Here is a 19,647-nt window from a genome sequence, read left to right as displayed (position 1 = left end):
AAAACATACAAACTTAAGTTTTTGGTACCAACAGGAAATCACTAAATTAGACGTTCTTGTGATATTTGTTTTAACCTACCTTATCTGCCTAGAATATTTTTGAGACAAGGTGGGTGAGGTCATATCTTTTATTGGATCAACTTCTGTTGATGAGAGATACACTTTTGAGCTACAAAGAGCGCTTCAGGTTGGAAAAGCTACTCAGGCTTGGTTTACACCAGGGGTTGGCAACCTTTCAGAAGGTGTGCGCCAAGTCTTCATTTATTTACTCTAATTTAAGGTTTGGCTTGCCCGTAATACATTTTAACGTTTTTAGAAGGTTTCTTTCTATAAATCTATAATATATAACTAACCTACTGTTGTATGTTACAAAGTAAATAAGGTTTTTAAAATGTTTAAGAAGCTTCCTTTAAAATTGAATTAAAACCCAGGTAGTGTTAGTGCCACTGAAAATCTGCTCTTGTGCCGCCTTTGGCACACGTGCCATAGGTTGCCTACCCCGGTTTACACCAACAAGTTAGATCGACATAAGGCAGTTTGTGTCAGCCTAATTATGTCAGTGTCTACACTAGAATGCTGCTGCTGACAAAGTAAGTGGCCTGTTACACCGACATAACAACTCCACCTCCACGAGAGATTTATATTGGTGTAGTTAGGGCGACAGTGTCTGTTTAGACACGGTTACTGACATCAACAGTTGGCTATCATTCTTGTCAGAGCAGCAGCATGGGGCTCACAGCTGAAGCCATGAAACAGACAAGAACATCAATTTCACTGCTGGTACTCTGTCTGGTATGAAACTGAGCCCAGGCTGGCCTCACAACTCAGGCTGTCATCCCGGGTGGGTGGGGGGCTCCCACCGTGAGCCCCGCACAGCTCTCAGTGCCCCACTTCAGACAGTGCAAGTGCTCCTGGGGAGGACACACCACAGGCAGAAGGAGTGTAGCCTGGCCACCAAGAACCAATTGACTTACTTCAGTGGCTGTAGGTCGACCTACATTAGTTAACCAACATTTTTCACTTACCAGCACCCCCGATTCCCCCAACATGCCGGATAAAACAGCTTGTATTGTACTTGGTGTATACAGAAAAAGTAAGACCCCTAATGAAGGCAGACAAGGAAAAAGCAAACACATGCCAAGGTCTAGACAAGATCTCTATCTTAACATTATGGTAAAATAGGTCAGAAAAAACCTAGCAGTAGCTTCAATCTCCCTTAACCAATAGGCCTAGACATACTATACAAGTGTCTAAAAAGACCCAGAGTGAATCAAAGGCAGTCTTTGGGTTTCCTGCCAATATCTCCCAGAAGTCCATGTAGTAGCAAGTTTTATGGCCTACTCAGAGGGAAGGTGCCAATCATAACATGACCTTATGGAAAAAGGACAAAGGTTAAAAAAACCCCATTGGATTCATCAGGACTCAGCATGATGTGGAGTGTTTCAACGACGGACTAAAATATGAGTAATGTAAGTTTGCAATTGCTCTACAGCTGATGTAGGGGAGAATTGATATCTGCATATCATATGTTCCTTAATAGACTGGAAAAAATGCATTGTAGGAAAAGTCTTTTACCAATTCACTTACCTTATAATATAACCAACCAGATGATCAGTGTGTGGCAGCACAAACAAGGATTTTCCAGAGAGGTCACAAGCATTACATAAAGCTGCTGCTCTTTCTGAAGCAATAACATCTTCCCCTAATTAAATCAAAAGAGCATGCAAACAAGCAGAGCAGTGTCAAATACACTCTTTTCAAAGCTGGACTATCACAAGCTATGGAAAAGGTGATACACCGAAAAATATAGGACTTTCTCTCAGGTCATCTGAAACACCAAGGCTCTGATTAGCAGAATACCGTTGTGGCTGAATAATCCCCAGAAGACCTGAGGAACAGGCTGGGTACTCACAAAACACTTTACAGATGAATTTATGGTACTAGTCATGTGATTTAAAAAAATCCAAAAAACAGCCACTGACAGAAAAAAAACCTCACACTTCTGTAGCTCTGCACCAGTGACTTTTAAAGGTGTAAAAAGTAAAAACAAACAAGCTCCATGATTTCATGTAATTACAGCTTGGGATAGATTGATTTAGGATGCAACCCCTTCAAATTTCTTTCCTCAATGACTGACATTCAGTCAGACAGTGACGAATTTATCCCTTGCCAAAGTTTGGCAAGAGAGTAAAAATGTACAGTGTACACTTCATAACAAACACCTCTCACCCCCATTCAAAATATGGCTCCCATAACAGTTTGAGTGAGCAGAAATAAGTATGGAGAATGGTGAAATGCAAGGGCTTAATGAAGAACCTGAAGCATCGTACCTGCTCCAATCTGACATTTTAATAAGGGAAATATTCATCATGACAACTGAATATTCTTACACTTAAAAGCTGCACTGAAGCTGCAGCATTTTAATCAGCTGCAATTAGAGTTTATTTTTAACTGATCCCAGATAAGCATTAAGTAACAACTGCTTTGTAGGATAGGATACAGTCATATTTGCACTAGGCTTGATACACAGTATCAGAAGCTGGACATAAAAAAAAAAGAGTCATAGTTCTGAGGAACTTAAATTGGTTAAAAAAGGTAATGAAAAAGCACCTGGACTTTTAGGGCCAATTTTTCAGAGCAAAGCATCCATTGTGTATGTGCATGTAATGGGGAGTGAATTTTTGTGCACACAAATCATTGTGCATGAGAACTGCATGCAAAGTGCACAAATGACGACCAGGATAAAAAGTCCCTTTGAAAATGTGGTCCTCATATTTGCATACACTGCAGTTTGATTAGCCTTTTAGTACCTGGAGGTAAGGGTGTTTTCTTTTGAATCAAAACCACAGCAACTTTTGTGTTTCTTCCCTGCAAACTTTGCCTGAAATAGAAGAGTTGCAATGACAAGCTCATATTTCATGTTTATACAATGACTTTCAGTCTACTTTTAAAGTCATTAAAAATTGTGTATAAAAGGCACATCACCACCCATGAGATACATATTCTCTCTCCTTTTCTCGGATAGATCGGAACAACTGCATTTAATCTCACCGATTTTAGAAAACAGGAAGTAAGGGCAGATCCAAAGCAACTTTGCCAATTTACATTCTAAAATAAGACATCTTTAGATCCTCTTACATATATATTAAATATTCAAAAATAAATTTCAAAAATAAAATCAATCAAGAGCCCCATCAGCCCAGCACAAAATTATGTTTTTAAAACAAAAAAGATGAAATTGCTTTACGGTACGTACAAGTATTTTGAAACCTACACTTAATACAAGTTAATACTTATAACCTAACAAACAACTGTACCTGACAATTTCAACTCTAGTAGCACATTCTGACTGTTTTTCTTTCCACTGTGGCTCATCCCAGTCCAGTTCATAGAACACCACAACAAGAGCTGGCACCAGATTCAGATGTTTGTTCATCCAGCCAGTCTTTAATATCCCTTTTGGAATGTACCACTCATAGGATGTTCTCTGAAAATATTAATTTAAACTTATTAAAACGAGCTACCAACCATATTTATTTTTGCTGTATCACGTGCATGGGGAATTCCATGTGTCCATGATCAGTCCTGAGGACTTGATCTTTCCTCTATCAATCTTGCTCTCAAGTGTCTGCTTCCTAATGGAGAAGGTGTGGTGGGATTTTTTTTTTTTAAACCATCATGCCCCATCATTGGCTCAAGAACCAGATGTATGCCACTGAAACATTATCAAAAATAGATTTCCATAGGTGAGAGGGGAGGGGGTGTTGGAAGGAGGAGAGATTCTGACAGTAAAGAAAAGTCAACTTCAGGAAAAATAAAATACTTTGAACTTCCATAGTACCTGTCATCCAATGATCACAACATGCTTTATAAAGTTAAGTAAGTATTACCCACATTTTACAGAGCGGGAAACTGACAAAAGATGCAAGTTACTTGTCCTAAATCACAGACAATTAAACGCAAAATTAGGGAATAGAATCCAGGTTTCTGTATTTCCAACTCTCCACTGTAATAAGTAACCACTGGACTATGCTGCTTATCAAGTGTCACACTAGTTTACATCGGCTCAGTTTCACTGTAGAGATTCAAGTAGACTGCATATACTGTATTTTGCTCTGTCTCACCCGAACAGCTGTTTTAAAAAAATTCCGGAACATCTAAAAAATGGATATTTGAAATGAAAATGAAACTGTTCAAATTTTTGATTTAAGACTGATAGCGCTCCCTTATCATGCAATGTTTCCAGATTTCAATTAACTTTCTAATAGTTAATTTATTCTGACTGAATATTTACACAGAATAATCACAAACAGCAAACACTTTACAGTAAGTCATTTTATAGTTTGCATAATATGTTAAATGTATTTTAAGTCTTCACAAGAAAACCCCACAGACTATATACCTTTGTTCTGCATTTTGGATATTCATGGTCACCAGGAAGAACTTTGAAAGAAATTGGTACTCGGTCAGCTCTCCTGTTTGCACAAAAGGCATCCCAAACTGCACGATGAACAGCATTATATACTACATCCAAGCCAGTGAGGGTTACAAAGGCCATAGGTCGACAACATAGTTCCACAGGGAAGTCCCACTGTGTTGGGCTCATCTTGAAGTTTTACAGAATGCCTGAAAAACAAGAATACTCCCTATTTCAAATCCCCTTTCAAACATGAAATTTCTGATTAGACACAAAAGATATCTTTTTGAGAAAAATGCACTAAACTAGTCTTTTCACTTAAGATTCAAGTTAAATCCAGCCTGCTCACTCACCTTAAAACTTATTTGGGCAAAGGTATACAGGCAATTTTAAGATACAGGGATTTAAAAAAAACCCAAAAAACAAAAAAACACACTCCAATAAGAATCAGCCAATAGTGTTTTTTTGGAGGGTAGGGAAGAACCAGAAAGGGGAAAAAAACCCACCCAGTGCATCTCAAGCAAGATCAAACTTTTCTGTTTTTATTCATACTGCTCAGACACTGGCACTATTAGCGAAGTTGTGAGCCAAAGGGCCACTAACTATAGGCATACAGATAAGCTCATCAAGTACCCTCCTACCCCAGATGCGGATGGGGCTGCAACTGGAAGTTGAGGAGGTAAGTTGGGGCTGGTTTGAGAACTCTGATGGTCCCAGTCCTGCAGTTGTATCTGCATAAACAAACCCATTAGCTTGCAGAGCCCAGGTTCTACTCAGGCAGAGTCAATTACAGGCTAGGGCTTATATCTGTTATTACTAGAAAAAGCAGCCTGCTTAAATAAGGTTTGCATCAGCCACGTACTGCATACAGCAAGAAGCATGTTCTTCCTCACTGTGGCATTGTCATTTTTAGCACCCTCATGTTTGATGCAAAAACAACAAGGAGTCCTTGTGGCACCTTAGAGACTAACAAATTTTTTTGGGCATAAGCTTTCGTGGGCTAAAACTCACTTCACCAGATGAATGGAGTGGAAAATATAATAGGATTACATATATACACACAAAGATGGTCCCTGCTCTGAAAAGCATGATGTCTATAGACATGGTGCATTGGGAGAAATAGGAATAGAACAACAGTACGGATTGTTGTTTAATTTATATAAATTATATTAAGGAATCATGTTTTCACTGAAGGAAAAGTGGGGTTTTTGGGCAGTGGAGCTTGACCCCAGGCATAGCCCAACCTGCCAGTAACGGACATACGCGGGGGCGGGGAGGGACAAAGCGTTTCTTGAAACCTAGCATTATGTGCCAAAAGCTCAGAGAGCGAGTGATGAGCAGGACAGCCAGGAGCAGCTCCCGGCGGGAGAGGCACCACGACCTATCTCCCCCCCGCCCCCCCGCCTAAAGACCAGGCTCAGCCCCTACCGCTAGACCCCCGCCCCCACCCAGCCCCAGCCCCAGCCCCAACCCAGTTCCCATGGGCAGCCCCTCCACCGCCTCTGACCCACCGCCAGCGCCACGGCGACCCGCCTCAACCCTCTTCCCCTGCCCGCCCCGGACCCTGCCCCGCCGGCCGGGCAGCCACACAGTGAACAGCCGCCGGCGCGGCCAGCAGCGGCTCCGTCCTACCACCTCCAGGGAGCGAGCTCTCCGCAGGCCCCGACCCAACGGCGCCGCCCGCAGCAGAGGCCGGCAACCAACTACTGAGCGGCAACAGAGATTGAGATTCGCCTCCGGAAGCAAGAGCTTGAGGATAGGAGTGACAGTCCATTCCACCAATCAGCGTTGCCTGCTCAACGACAACGTCAAATATTGGGTCTCGAGAACTGTCGTAGGAGCCAATGAGAGAAAGAGAAAAGAGGCTCGGCCACAAGATTTAGCCAATTGATGAGCGGGAGTGATGACGCTATGGAAGAGAGCCCAATCATAGCGCAAGATAGGTAGTCAACACAGCAGCCCCGGCGTGGCTAGGGCAGTCAGTGAGGGTCGTGGTGACGGTCCCCTGCGCGTGCGCGCTGTGTTCGCGTGCGGTTTCTGGGTCGGGTCGCGGTTGCTGCACTCTGTGAGAATCCCTGGGCTGAGGCCGAGGCGGGGGCTGCCGGCCCGGGGCCATGGCGGCGAACGAGGACCAGGAGGTGAGACACCGACCCGGCTTCTCCGCGGCGGCAGCTGCCGCTCAGCCTCACCGCGCTCTGGCTGGGGGTTGGGGGGGTGTCTCTGGGGCTGTTGCCCGCCCTGCCTGGCCCGGGAACGCGGGGGCGGTTGCGGGACGGAGGCTGCCCCCTCGCTCCGCGATCCAGGGCTCCGAGGGCTCCGGCCCGCCCTGCTCGGCCCATCGCGGCGCTGACCGCTCCTCCCGGGATCCCGGGCTAGTTTTTAAAACCTAACTTGGAAAGATGGTGCAAAAATAAATCAGTAACGTTAGCAGAAACCACACCTGTCTCCTGCCAGAGTTTTAGCTAACACGCTCCAAGAAGAGTCAGCCGACGGCGTCCTCTACTCGTAACCTAAAGCGTTCTGGCGCGCACTTTTTCCTTACTCTTTTTTATACGAAGAGTCTGTCTGGGAGACTTCAGGTCAGCTTCAGAGCATTTGCACTTTTAACTGAATGCTACATCAATCCAATTGTTTCTTGGGTGGCATAGTCCTAGATAGTTATCTTTGTACTTGGTAAATTCTTAAAAATATTTTAATACATTGATCATATGCAATGCACATATCATATGTGATCGTATTAATTCGGCCAACAGCATGTTATATTTTGTTAATGGCAAATACCCCGTAGAAAGTCATTCTGTGATAAGAAAAGGGAGTACTGTAGCTCACGAAAGCTTATGCTCAAATAAATTGGTTAGTCTCTAAGGTGCCACTAGTACTCCTTTTCTTTTTGCAAATACAGACTAACACTGAAACCTGTCATTCTGTGATAGTTACTTGGGGGTTAATAGATATTCTGGGCCCTTCTCACTTATAAAATCCCTTTCTTGTAGTTTTGTAGAAAGTAATATGGGGAGGATGGAAACATTCTTGAAACAGATGTTTGGTATTTTCTTGGGGAAGTTAATAAAGTTTTGTTTTTTTAAAAAGCAGGCTTCTAGAGTTCAGTAAAATGTGCCAAGATGGGGAATGGGTTTGTAGAAAGTAAATTGAATTCAGACTAGCATGCCAGGTTTGCTGAACTCACATTCCACTAACCTAAAATAGGATTATTGAACTATCAGACAAGATATCTAGACCAATTATTGCCTAAATTTTAATTTGTTTATTTTTTTAATGAAAAACAAAATGTGGATTTCTGTATATTTTGCTGACACTCATCTGTTTATACAAAGTTCAGTATCGGATTGAAATTGCTAACCTTTTTCTCCATCTGTTCTTTTCAGATGGAGCTAGAAGCATTACGTTCTATTTATGAAGGAGATGAGTGTTTCAAAGAACTTAGTCCTGTTTCCTTTCAGTATAGGGTAAGACCACATGAAGCTTTAATTAGGTGTAATACATCATTCATTTAAAGTTATTCTGCACATTGTCCATTACAAAGCATTTTCTTGAGACAGATGGTATTTCTTGAAACTACTTAGCAATAAAGGCAGTAAGTACCTTTTTACATAATTTCAAAATAACTTGCCCTGAGAAACTTAAATGTAATGATAGTTACCTTTTTGAACAGAAGCAAACATCACAATAGTAATCATCAGTAGTAATAGAGGAATAAGTAAAGTATAATTTGTCATGAAAAAACCTGAACAACTGTAATTGAACTTGTAGGGAACTAATACAGATGGAGTAAGTAAATAACTTGTGCTCCAGTCCTGCAAACACAGATTTCTTTCATTTTACTCACATGAATAGTCCTGCTGACTTTTCTCACAAGAGTATAGTTAAGTAAGTATTTGCAGGTTTGGGTCTTTCACTAATTATTATGACACACAAGGTATATTGAAAATAGATCATGACATTTAAAAAAAAAAATCTTGTGTAACTTTCAAAACTGCAAGTATCAAGTGAATGCAATAATGTTGCTGAATCTTTACTGAAAGGCAAAGAAAACCAATCCATTATAATAGAAAGAATAATCTGACAGCATCAGATCTGGCTATACTTTTCATTAGGTAGAAAGTCAGTGGAATAGAGTTGAAAGGATTAGTCTGCTGTTCTCTTGAACATAGTTAGTGTACTGCCCAGCACATAGATTAGTTAAATTATAAAATAAGACCAAAAGAAGACATGACAAAGATTTCTCAAATAGTGGCAACATGCAACACATCACTCCCGAAAAGCTTACTATGAAGAAATTTGAAACTGAGTCAATGTAAATATAAACTATATTTAATATTGAGTATATTAGGTTCCTATTGCTCACAATCCTCTTTACATAATCTTTTCTGTCCCTTCTCTTGCTCCTTCCACGTAGATCCAACAAAGCCAGAGTTAGCCTTGCAGCATGCCTGAGTTAGCCTTGCAGCATGCCCTGAAAAGAATAGGCCTTGTCCACAAGAAAAAAAAAAATTCACACTTTTACTTGGTGCTTTTAAAATCACTATAGTTAGGCCAGCGAAAACCCCGGTGGGAGCATGTATAGGAATACACTACAGAAACTGAAATAAGTGGCCACAGAAGGATTTATGCAGGTTTAATTAAATCTGTTTTAAATGACACCTTTAGTTAAAGTAATGCACGCTTTAAATGTGGACAAGGCTTTCCCTTAGGAGTTGCCTGAGTATGATGGGCTTAGATGAACAATTTTTATTAGCTGTCTTGTTCGTTTGTCTTTATTGCCTCCCATCCCTAGAGACAATTATTGCAATTTAATAAGTCTTAAAAATCTTACCCATTACTTATGACATCAAAGGTCACTAAAACATATGTCTTTTCCCCATCATTATGCTGCTTGGTTTTTATTTAGATTAGACAGTGAAGAGAAAGCAGGTTTCATTTTCTGGTTCTCATGTAGAATGCTAAAATATTTGGATTGCAAACACTGACAGAAAATGTTTAAATTTGCACAAGACTTTTTATAGAAATTTTAAACATCTATTGAGTTCTGTCAAAAGTTTGAGGAGTACAGGTTATACTATTGTATATCTAAATTTAAAATGACTATCAGTAATGTTTTTTCAAGCATAGTTTGATGGTTGGTTACTGTGAATAGCCATAGCCTTAAAAATAACCTGGGTAAACAAAGTCAAATGAAAGATTCACATACTAAACGACACTAAGGTTTGATGCAGTGTTTTTGTATCTGTGTTGGTCCCAGGATATTAGAGAGACAAGGTAGGTGAGGTAATATCTTTTATTGCACCAACTTCTGTTGATGAGAGAGACAAGCTTTTGACCTACACAGAAGCTCTTTTTAAGTTCTGAGAGGAAGAGCTGTGTCAGTTGGAAAGCTTGTCTCTCTCAACAGAAGTTGGTGCAATAAAAAGACATTACCTCACCCACCTTGTCTCTAAGGTTTGATAACAGACTGAGGCTTCCCATTTTAAAGTGTTTTACCTCCTTTCAGATAGGTGAAAATGGCGATCCCAAAGCCTTCCTAATAGAAATTTCATGGCCAGAAACATACCCACAGACAGCTCCAAACATATCCATGAATGCTTTCTTCAACAACACTATGTAAGTATTTTAGTTACTTCCTCTTTCGTTTTACATGTGGTCTTTCTCTTACAAAATTCTTGAATTCTTTGGGCCTGTAATTTGATTTTATGATCTCTTTTAGATCTTTATCTATAAAACAAAGTATATTGGATAAATTAATGGAAGAAGTTGAAGTTAATCTTGGAACTGCCATGACATACACACTTTTTGAATATGCCAAAGATAATAAAGAATTGTTCATGGAAAATCAACCTGTTCATATTGTGGTAAGTCTATAACTTGTGTTTTGATCTATTTTAGTTTTATAAATAGTTTCTATAAATATGAACTTTTTTTTAATACAACAAAGAGAATAGAATGTTTAATTACTATATATTTAAACACCTCACATCGCTACTGGAAAACTTCCGGAGCATGTCTGTGAGGTGCAAGCCAGTATGCTATGTCACCAAGATAGTGGCTAGAAAAAAGTAGATGAAAGGAAGTGTAGCACAGCTCTGTGGCTGTAACCTGGAAGTTTATTTGGTGTTCAGCCACCTTACCAAAAAGTTTCTGGAAGAGAAATGAGAGAGAAGCAGTGATTAGAAACAACTTCCTAATCTAACACAGCCAGTTTGTATCCAATGGTGACTACAGAACTAGTTCAAGACACAGTTAATGAGAGCCAATGTGGGTTTTGACTTGCAGCATGAAGAAAGTCTCTAGAATGGATAAGCTATGCTTGTGCTCTGAACAATTAAATATTTGAGTGAGGGAAGGAATAGCAGACACAACCAATCAATGAAATTATTTAGTGATGGAAATAAAAATATTAAATTTTGTTAAATGACACTTCTTGATTCTACTTTAAATGGCTCAGTAGTTTAGAACATGAAGCACATGCCAAGCACATTAACTCTGCTCAAAGTGATTCCATCAAGCTGGCTTGAGTGGGGACCTTCACTTTTAACCCGATCTGTTAAAGCAGCATTTCACCTGGAGTGAGAAACTTGATGAAAGTGTTTCGAGAAAGCACTTATGCACCATTTTTTATCTGCTTCATCTATAATTTTTGTTCAGAACTACATTAGAATTATCCTGTCGTAGATGTTCTGACTCCTGAGAGCTTCCACTTGAACCAGAAAAATATCCTTCATATTATTCAGCCTCCTATTCAAATTTTCCATGCTCGCTGTTATTCTCTTTTGTATTAGAGAAGCCTCTAGTTTTGGGCCCCCATTGATGTAGTTTTTTCTCTGTAGAGGGCCTGGGAAAGCAAGAAGCTAAATGTAGGTAGGAAAGGTTTGAGACTGGGACACGTGGCTAATGGTATTCGTTATAAGATATTGAACCTTAACTGCTAGATGACTAGATTTAAATCCACATACTTTAGTAGTGGCCAGAATATAGTGAATTGGTGGTCTCGTGATGGTTCCTTTTGGACAAGTGTCAATATTGGAAATACAACTACCACCTTCTGGAAGTAATTCAGATCTTTTATCCACCTTACTGAAGAGGCCAAGGATCAAATGGGCATGAGAACTAAATGGTACTTTTGTCCTGTACTGTACCTGAGGGTTTTTTTGTGTGTGTTAATAGGAGTTTTCACACTCCATGACTGTCAATCTGTTCTCTTTTTGATGAGCAGTAAATGTACTCTTTTTTGAAAACAAACAAAGGGCCTTTGTTTTTAGGCATCCCAAGAGCCTTGAATTTAACAGAGTTCAAACTCTAAGGTCTACACTACAGACTAAGGGCTGGTCTATACTACGGGGATGGGGATCGATCTAAGTTAAGCAACTTCAGCTATGTGAATAATGTAGTGGAAGGAGACATACTTAGATCTACTTACCACGGTGTCTTCACTGTGGTGTGTCTCCTGTCGATTCCCCTTGCCCTTCTCGTTGAGGTGTAGTACTGCAGTCTATGCTAGAGCGAGCGGCAATTGATTTATCACGTCTATACTAGACATGATAAATCAACCCCCTGCTGGATCAGTTGCTGTCCATCGATCTGGCCAGTAGGGTAGACAAGCCCTTATGCTATGTTTACACTGCTCAACTTACAACGGCGCGGCTCTGCCACTGTAAGGTGCATTGTGTAGTCACCGACAAAATAAAACCACCTCTAACAAGGGGTGGTAGCTTCATTGCCTAGAGTGCGGCTCCCACCAATGAAGTGCTGTCCACACCGGAGCTTTCAGTCATTAAAACTTTTGCCATTCAGTGGGGTGCCAGTGTAGACGGAGCCTTACATTGGTATAACTAAGTCACTCAAGGGTATGAAAAATCCACACTTCAAGTGACACAGTTATACCGACTTAACTTCCGGGATAGACAGTGCTGTGTCAGAGAAAGAGCTTCTCCCATCAACATTGCTATCACGTCTCGGGAAGGTGGATTACTATGCAAATGGAAGAGCTCTCTCCCATCAGGATAGAGCATCTTCATTAAAGTGTTGCATCAGTGTAGCTGTGCCGATGCAGTGTTAAGTGTAGACCTGCCCTCGGTTTGAAAATAAACTGACCAAGTTAGTTGAAAAAGTTAGTTTTTGCAGAGTTAGTTCATGTTTGACTTTGAAACTGGAATTTTAGCTCTACTTAAAGTGACAGTGTTTTGCTCAAACACATTACTGAAACCTTCCTTGGAAATGATTGTACAATCATACTGTCTTTCAATGCTAGAATCACACAGGTTCCTTCTGTAGACTCTCTCTCTGCCTTTCCATATTGGCTCTACTATACACGTAGCATTATAAATAGCCCTTGTGGCATTGTATATTTGTGCTGTGAATAAAGAATTGTATGAGCATGCAGGGAGTCCGATCCACACTTCTAACTCATTTCACTGAGCTTTTAAACTGGTGAGTGGTACTGGCAACACCAACAGGGAACCACTTCTATCCCCACTAAGCAGTAGTCAGGACATATGCAGTTGCAGGGGTTATGGAAGTAATCAGTCTAGCTACCACAGTAAGCACATAAGAAATATTAGTACTACTTTTAAATTATTGCTGAGAACTATGATCATGGTTGTTGTGTGATAAAGCACAGGTATCTTTCAGTACTAATGTAATTTAAAACATTTGGGAGGTCTCAATAAGAAATCAAACATTTGGAATTTACCCATCAGGGTGATACCTAGATATCAACTGCCAGCTCAGTCACTGTTGGAGAGGCATTTAAATTATACTTTTTATATTTCTCAGACATCTGTAGGCAATAACATCTCAATTAGAACTCATGAAGTAGCTCCATCAAGTAAGAAAAGTCACAAAAAGGAGCAGTTGTCCAAAACCCAGAAACGAAAGCTAGCAGACAAAACAGGTTTGTGCAATATAGTCTTGAAAATGGTACAGTGTGTTCGGGATAGTTTTGTACCTTCAAAGACAGGTTCAGATACAACTTGGGTCACGAGTGAGAATGAATTGGGTCTCACCCCAGTTTTCACTTGCTCAACTCATAAAGCTACCAAACAATTTTTCACCAGTGACAGCAGCCTGAAGCAGAAACTGTCTGGCATAGCAGTGATATGGCAGTTAGCTCTGCTTATTCACCTCAATTCCTGACTGGGGAAGTTTGCACAGAGTTGCACGCTACACCTGCCTCAAGTTAGGACTGCGAGTTCCTTGCTTTCCATGCATTCTCTTGTTGGATATTGTGTTGGCCAGACCAGTAATATGAGAGTTCAGCTTTTAAAGATATGACATCTTGCTAGAGTCTAGCTGTTGTAGTCTCAGAGCTGAAAATAAACACTGCTTCTTCTATAGATCACAAAGGGGAGCTTCCTCGAGGATGGAACTGGGTGGATGTAATTAAGGTAACATGACTGTTACAACTGTGAAATTATTGCATCAGAACATTGGTTTTTCTGCAGATGTAATGATAAATTATATTTAATCTGTCTTTTTGCTTTTCTTCCTAACAACATTTGGATTTGACTGTGGTCTCTGATTTTCTGTATACATCCAGCATGTAAGTATTTTCAAGTTTTAGAAATCGTTTTTAAAAAAAATCTGCAAGAATTAGTGATTATGGTTACCCATTTCTCTATAGAGCCTAAGGATAATCCCTTAAGGACTTTAAAAATACATATTTCTTCTGAAACTTAAGATGTATCCCATGTGAAAGCATTAACTGTCTTACATTCCTCCTTTAAACTCAGGGTTTATCTTTTGACCATTTCAAATGAAGTTTTTGAGGTGAGAACTTTCAGTATGTAATTTAGCTGTGAATTCCAGAATGCGCTGAATGTGCTGACTTCACATGGGCAACTAATAGGGATGCAGCCAGGATTTTCAGGGACCTGGATAAATAGAAGCAAGGAGCCACTTCAGCAATTGCGTTTCTCCTAAGCAGTAGCCCCACATTGTCTCCTGCATGCCTGCACCTTCTGCCTTCCTCTCCCCACAAAGAACTTTTCCCCGGCCTAATCAATATCAATTATTGATTTGTACTACTGGAGCACCTAGGATCAGGATCCCACTGTGCTAGGGGATGTACTAACAGAACAAAAAAAAGATCGATTATAAGCTCTTTGGGGCAGGGACTAACTGGAAGACAAGAGACAGATGGATATAGGCAGAATGGGGAGTACAAGGAAACAGACAGTATTGGTCTGTTAGTTCCTCCATTGGCCATTTCCACCATTCTTCTGCTGGAATATAAATTAACATTGCTATTTTTAACAAGTTCTACTTTATAACAAAACATATTTGATTGAACACTGGTATGACCTATTGTCAGCGTACCTCAGAGCATAGTGTTGAAACTACAGCAAAGGGGCCCTATCAAGGTTTTTAAACTCTAAATAATCCACTCATGACAATTTGTTGCAGAAATGTGTGGAACTGAATCTGTTTGACTTTCGAAAATGTGTTTGTGGACTGGTATCAGCCTTTTCTTATTAACTGGAAACGTTCATAACTTCAGCTAATGTCTTTAATGAAGCTTAAACTCGCTCTAAGATTAACTACACTGATTCTAAGATTAACTGTAGAATATACTGTTTTGGATGTAAAATAGTTCATAAAAATGGGAAAGCAGAGTCTTAAATTCAGATGACAATGAGTCAAATGTATAAAAGCTATAAACGATTAGTTTTGAGTCATTTGAACTTTTTGATGCATTAGGTTGATGAGTTTGTGCTAACTGAATAGGCCTGTATGTAGTGTAAAAAAGAAATATAGTTCCTAATTCCTAATAAATGCAATGTGTCTGAACATTTTTTCTTTGTCTTTTATAGTTAAGCAAAACGGGTTCTAAAGATGATGAATAATGGACTTTGATACAAGGAAACTTCACCTTTTAATACAGTGCAATTTGGGTCAACATCTTTCTCTTAATAGCTTTTTCCTCTTGTCAGAGTGGAACATTTTATGAAAGGACAATTTTCTAACTATTAAACGTGAGCACAGATGTTTATCCAGAGATTATTCTGGTATTACATTTTTCTTCACAAACAAAAACTTGCCTTAAAGGGAAGATAAGTGCGCCTTTTCTATATTGAACTTTTAGAAAGCCTATTTGGTTTCTAACTGTCGAATGCTGAAAAGAATAGTGAAATATGCAGTGTTAATTTATATTGTTTTACTCTGCAGTAAGAATATAGTAAAATTCTGTTAGTGAATCCTCTGATATTGTGACCATTTCCTGAAGTTCATTCCAATGGAATAAAAATATTAAAAGTGGTTAATCACTTGACAGCATAGTTCATTTAAAATAAACTCCCTTTAAATAAAGCCTTCTTGATGTGTTCCTCTACAAATGCAGAAAGGGAACATAACACAATTATATCAAAGGATTTGTCTAGACCTAGGCCATGTCTACATTGCACACCTCACAACAGTAGGGTTGTGCTGCTGCAGCCGCGCTGTTGTAAGGTAAGCAGTGTAGCTGCTCTTTGTCGCCAGGAGAGAGCTATGTCTACACTACTGACCTTATAGCTGCACAGCTGTACCACTGCTGCTGCACTGCTGTAAGAGCATAGCCACTCTATGAGGATGGGAGAGAGCTCTCCCGCTGGCATAATTAACTCACCCCCAACAAGCGGCGGTAGCTATGTTGGCAGGAGAGTGTCCCACAGACATAGCTCTGTCCACACCGGTGCTTTTGTTGGTAAAACTTATGTTGGTCAGAGGTTTGGGTTTTATTCCACGTCCCTGACCAACAAAAGTTTTACCAGCAGAAGTGCTAGTGGAGACAAAGCCTGAAGCTTTTGGTCCTGCTTTAACTCGAGTTAAACAGCCTGCACGTGGTGGTGATGCAGCTGAGTTTCTATAGGCTTGCTAGTAACACTATTACCTAAAATCAGAGTAAGTTTCTGGCTCTGTGATTTTGACTAACTAGCTCCAAGTTAAGGGTAGAGAAGGTAGCAACACGTGACGCTTGTAAATGCTAGTGCAAAAAGGACCACACACCTAGTCTAGACAAATTCAAATTGAAAGAACAAGTGGTTACAATACCAGTATGTGTTCTCAGTTCAGCCCAGTGTGCATCTGTTGTAGTCCTCCTCGTGTATATCTTTACAGGAGATCAGGGTGGAGCTGTCCTACTGATAGTGACTTTCTGAATGTTATGACTTGTTGGGTTTTTTCCATTGGATAATCAGTAGTTTACCATGTGGATTTTATTGTATGAATTACGGGACATTGGGGGAAAAAAACAAGCCACTCTCCCATGTTGGAAAACATTTTTTGTACAGGTTTGTTGTCTTGTATCAAAGAAAAAAATCCTCTTTACTGTACTATAAATGGTAACTGAATACTAAATGCCTTAATGTCATTTAATATTTGAGACTTTGATCTTAATAAATGCTATTTATCTGCCATGGTGTGAGGCTTTTCTTGCATAATGCCTGTTATGCATATAGTTGTATATTTAGGTTTGCATCAAATTCCTCTCATTATGAAGAAAGATTCTTAAAGTTGTCAAGAGAATTCCTTTTTCTTCAGTAGGTGCACTGTATACTTTTCAGGATAATTGTTGCAGCTCCCTTCTTTAGGACTCGGTCTGTCACGCTTTTGGGTGTGCAGCAATTAGATACACATTTGCTGAGGTGCACGTCATGCTCAAAGTATGCATGCAGCAACCAAAGTTCATTTAAAAAGTGTACCCTGTTGCATGTAATAATCACAGCATTTAGTGTTAAGGATGCAGACTGGGTGCCTCTAGAAGACTTGGACTGAGTCATGCGTCTGAGCAGCCAAGTACTAGAGAGGTCCCCTGTAAAGACAGTAGCATAAATTAACTTTACATTTTCAGCCAATGGGCTTGTTTGATTATTGGAAGGTATAGGTTATTGATATGCCACTAGAGGGCTTATAAACTGCAAACATGATTGCAGTTGCAAATTCCAACAAACTACTTACACTCACGCATGCTCTCCAGGAGGGTGGAATAAATTCACTTAAAATTACAGCTGTAGTTTCTTCTGAAAAAGCAGTGGTATGAAACACCATTAAGTCTGCAGAAGAAAAGTCTGCTGGAAGTCATTGCTCTCTGCTTACAAGCTCTTCTGAAGAGAGGGAGGTCCAGGAGACCTATAAAAGAGTGGGATCTGACAAGTCCCTGTTCAAATAATGATTTAAGGTGTTGTACTTTGTATTGGAATGATATATAGGTCAGTGCAAACCAAAAGTGAACAGGATTTGAATGTGCAGGGTCTTTTAATAAAGGAACCACCAACCATTAGTTCTGATGGAATTTTAATCATCAGAAAATGTGGTTTTTCAGTTTTGAACCACAGTTATCAAAAATTTAAATAGACTAGATAAGATTATATCATCTGAAGAAAACTAAGTGTTTGCAGCCATAAGTATTTAGTTTGTCAAATATATTGGTTGGCTTCTTAAACTAATAATACTTTTGTATAAGAAATCAAGCTAAGAACACCAGGAAGGCAATAACACCTTAGGAGAAGGTCCCTTAGGTGGGCTGGTATATTTCAGAGGAGGAAAAAAAACACTGCAACTTAAGTCTCTCCCAGGCTCAGATGGGATTTGGCTTTTTTATTCAAAAGCTCCCTGAGCATGCTGTTCGTTTCCTTGGTGTATGAATTTAGTAACCATGACAATTTATCTGAATAGATCAGTTGTGGGGAGGCAGGGGGACAAACGGGAACCACCTCCTGCCTCTTCCTTTCCTATTGCTGCACAGAAAGGCAAGCAAGTGTAGTAGAGCATGTGGCTCTGAACTGCTTGATCATCAGCTGCCTGGGCTGGCTTCTAGGGTGTGGGCTGTTCTGAAGTTATCCCAGCACTTCATACCCCAAGGAGATCTGCGACTGCAAAACAACTTATCTTCCAGCTCTATTCTTTCTACTAATTTAATAGATGTAGCAAGCCTGTCTCCAAGACAATAGTCTGGATAAGCAACAATTCAGCCCTGTACACTTGCTGGTTTCTTGGGGGAGCTGGAAAGGTAATGTTGTTTGTGCTAATAGAAAATGGTTTATCATGGGGCTTGGAGGGAGGGGGAAGGAAAATGAATTATACAAGAGCTAAACTTTTATAACAGAAAAAGAAGCTCTGGTACCTCCTGCTGGAAAGATAGTCACTGAAAATAAGGGATCTCTGCTACTGGCAGCTGAACTAAAACCTTGTTGAAGGAAGAGTACCTTTTAAGACACTTGGTAAACCAGTAGCATTACTGGCAGTAGGAATAGGGCGGTCATGCAACCCAAGAATTTGCTGGGGTAATGGTTTCTTGAGTGTAGGGCCATAATATCTGGTAAAGTTGGAGTGGTTTTTTTGCACTGGAGTGAAAGAGGAGGATAAGTGAGGAATGCCAGAGAAAAGAAGTTGCAATATCCAATGTGCAGAATGATCAAAAGCTCTAGTTAGGGTTTTATCAGATAGAATGAAGAGGAAAGAGTGGATTTATGTAGTTTTGTGACATACAGAGCACAGTTGAAAGCAATATTAATATTTTACTAAGTTGTAAAGACTTTTTAACTATAAACAGCAGTTACTTGGATTCTCATACATATTTTTTTATTAGTACTCTTTCCTTAATAGAAACTATGCATGATAGTAGTTTTTACTCTTTTAGGCAAGATACGTATTGCCACAACCACACCTTAAACCAAATTCTGATTCCTCCTCTTAATTTTATAATGCTTTGAAGAGCAGAAATTTGATAGATTCATTCTCTTGGGTGGAAGGGTTGGGGTTGGTTTTTGTTTTTGTCTTTTTTTTTTTTAGTACCATATTTGTGTGTTAGAGAAAAAATACTTCACATGAAAATTGTTTTCTGAACACTAAAATGCATCCCTATTCTAGTAGCTTGCTTGGTGAGCCACCCTTTGTCCATGATAAATGGAATTATTCTGAAAGTTTATCCCCTAGTACTAGGTGAAGTTATTTTAGCTGATGCACACTAAAATTGGAACAGAGTTTTATACATTAAAAACTTACTGCATTTTCTATCTAGAAAAATAAGCAAAACATCTCAGCATCAGGTCACATTTTTTTCCCTTCTCTGCTATGTCCCTTTCCCTTCATCCCTTGCCATGTTGCTAGGTGCACTTCCCAGCCCCTCCATGGCAGCAGGCAGCTACACAGCTCATGTATATCCTTTGCTTTGGGATGACTGTGTCTCGACAAACCCAGAACATCCACTTTGTCAGGATCTGTCTGGATGTTCCTGTCAG

At 39.8% G+C, this 19,647-nt stretch overlaps 2 protein-coding genes across 10 annotated transcripts in view; one reads left to right on the top strand and one right to left on the bottom strand.

Annotated features, from left to right (window-relative positions):
• TRAPPC11 (trafficking protein particle complex subunit 11) overlaps nucleotides 1–6,156 on the bottom strand; it is a 44,579-nt gene extending 38,423 nt beyond the window's left edge. For 2 of the 5 annotated variants that reach the window (XM_073341746.2, XM_073341747.2), the window contains exons 1-5: nucleotides 6,053–6,154; nucleotides 4,403–4,626; nucleotides 3,318–3,487; nucleotides 2,811–2,881; nucleotides 1,588–1,702 (exon numbers count right to left, since the gene is read on the bottom strand). In XM_073341746.2, coding sequence (XP_073197847.1) covers nucleotides 1,588–1,702; nucleotides 2,811–2,881; nucleotides 3,318–3,487; nucleotides 4,403–4,606 — 560 coding nt within the window. In that variant the 5' untranslated portion in view covers nucleotides 4,607–4,626; nucleotides 6,053–6,154. Of the gene's footprint in view, nucleotides 1–1,587; nucleotides 1,703–2,810; nucleotides 2,882–3,317; nucleotides 3,488–4,402; nucleotides 4,627–6,049 lie in introns of all 5 variants that reach the window. The other 3 variants (XM_078852520.1, XM_073341745.2, XM_073341744.2) reach the window with 3 other exon arrangements.
• Nucleotides 6,157–6,372: 216 nt separating this feature from the next.
• Nucleotides 6,373–19,647, top strand: part of RWDD4 (RWD domain containing 4) — a 31,459-nt gene continuing 18,184 nt past the window's right edge. For 2 of the 5 annotated variants that reach the window (XR_012158643.2, XR_012158642.2), the window contains exons 1-6: nucleotides 6,373–6,555; nucleotides 7,804–7,884; nucleotides 9,927–10,036; nucleotides 10,140–10,284; nucleotides 13,205–13,322; nucleotides 13,766–13,815. Coding sequence is in view for 1 of the 5 variants with exons in the window: in XM_073341758.2 (XP_073197859.1) it covers nucleotides 6,532–6,555; nucleotides 7,804–7,884; nucleotides 9,927–10,036; nucleotides 10,140–10,284; nucleotides 13,205–13,322; nucleotides 13,766–13,815; nucleotides 15,241–15,273 (561 nt within the window). In the remaining 4 variants the exon portion in view is untranslated. Of the gene's footprint in view, nucleotides 6,556–7,803; nucleotides 7,885–9,926; nucleotides 10,037–10,139; nucleotides 10,285–13,204; nucleotides 13,323–13,765; nucleotides 13,971–15,240; nucleotides 16,825–19,647 lie in introns of those variants that run through there. The other 3 variants (XR_012158644.2, XR_012158645.2, XM_073341758.2) reach the window with 3 other exon arrangements.

This window comes from Lepidochelys kempii, chromosome 4 (assembly GCF_965140285.1).
Source record: "Lepidochelys kempii isolate rLepKem1 chromosome 4, rLepKem1.hap1, whole genome shotgun sequence".
In the NCBI taxonomy this organism is placed as follows: domain Eukaryota; kingdom Metazoa; phylum Chordata; order Testudines; family Cheloniidae; genus Lepidochelys; species Lepidochelys kempii.
This window is presented reverse-complemented; position numbering and strand designations above follow the sequence as displayed.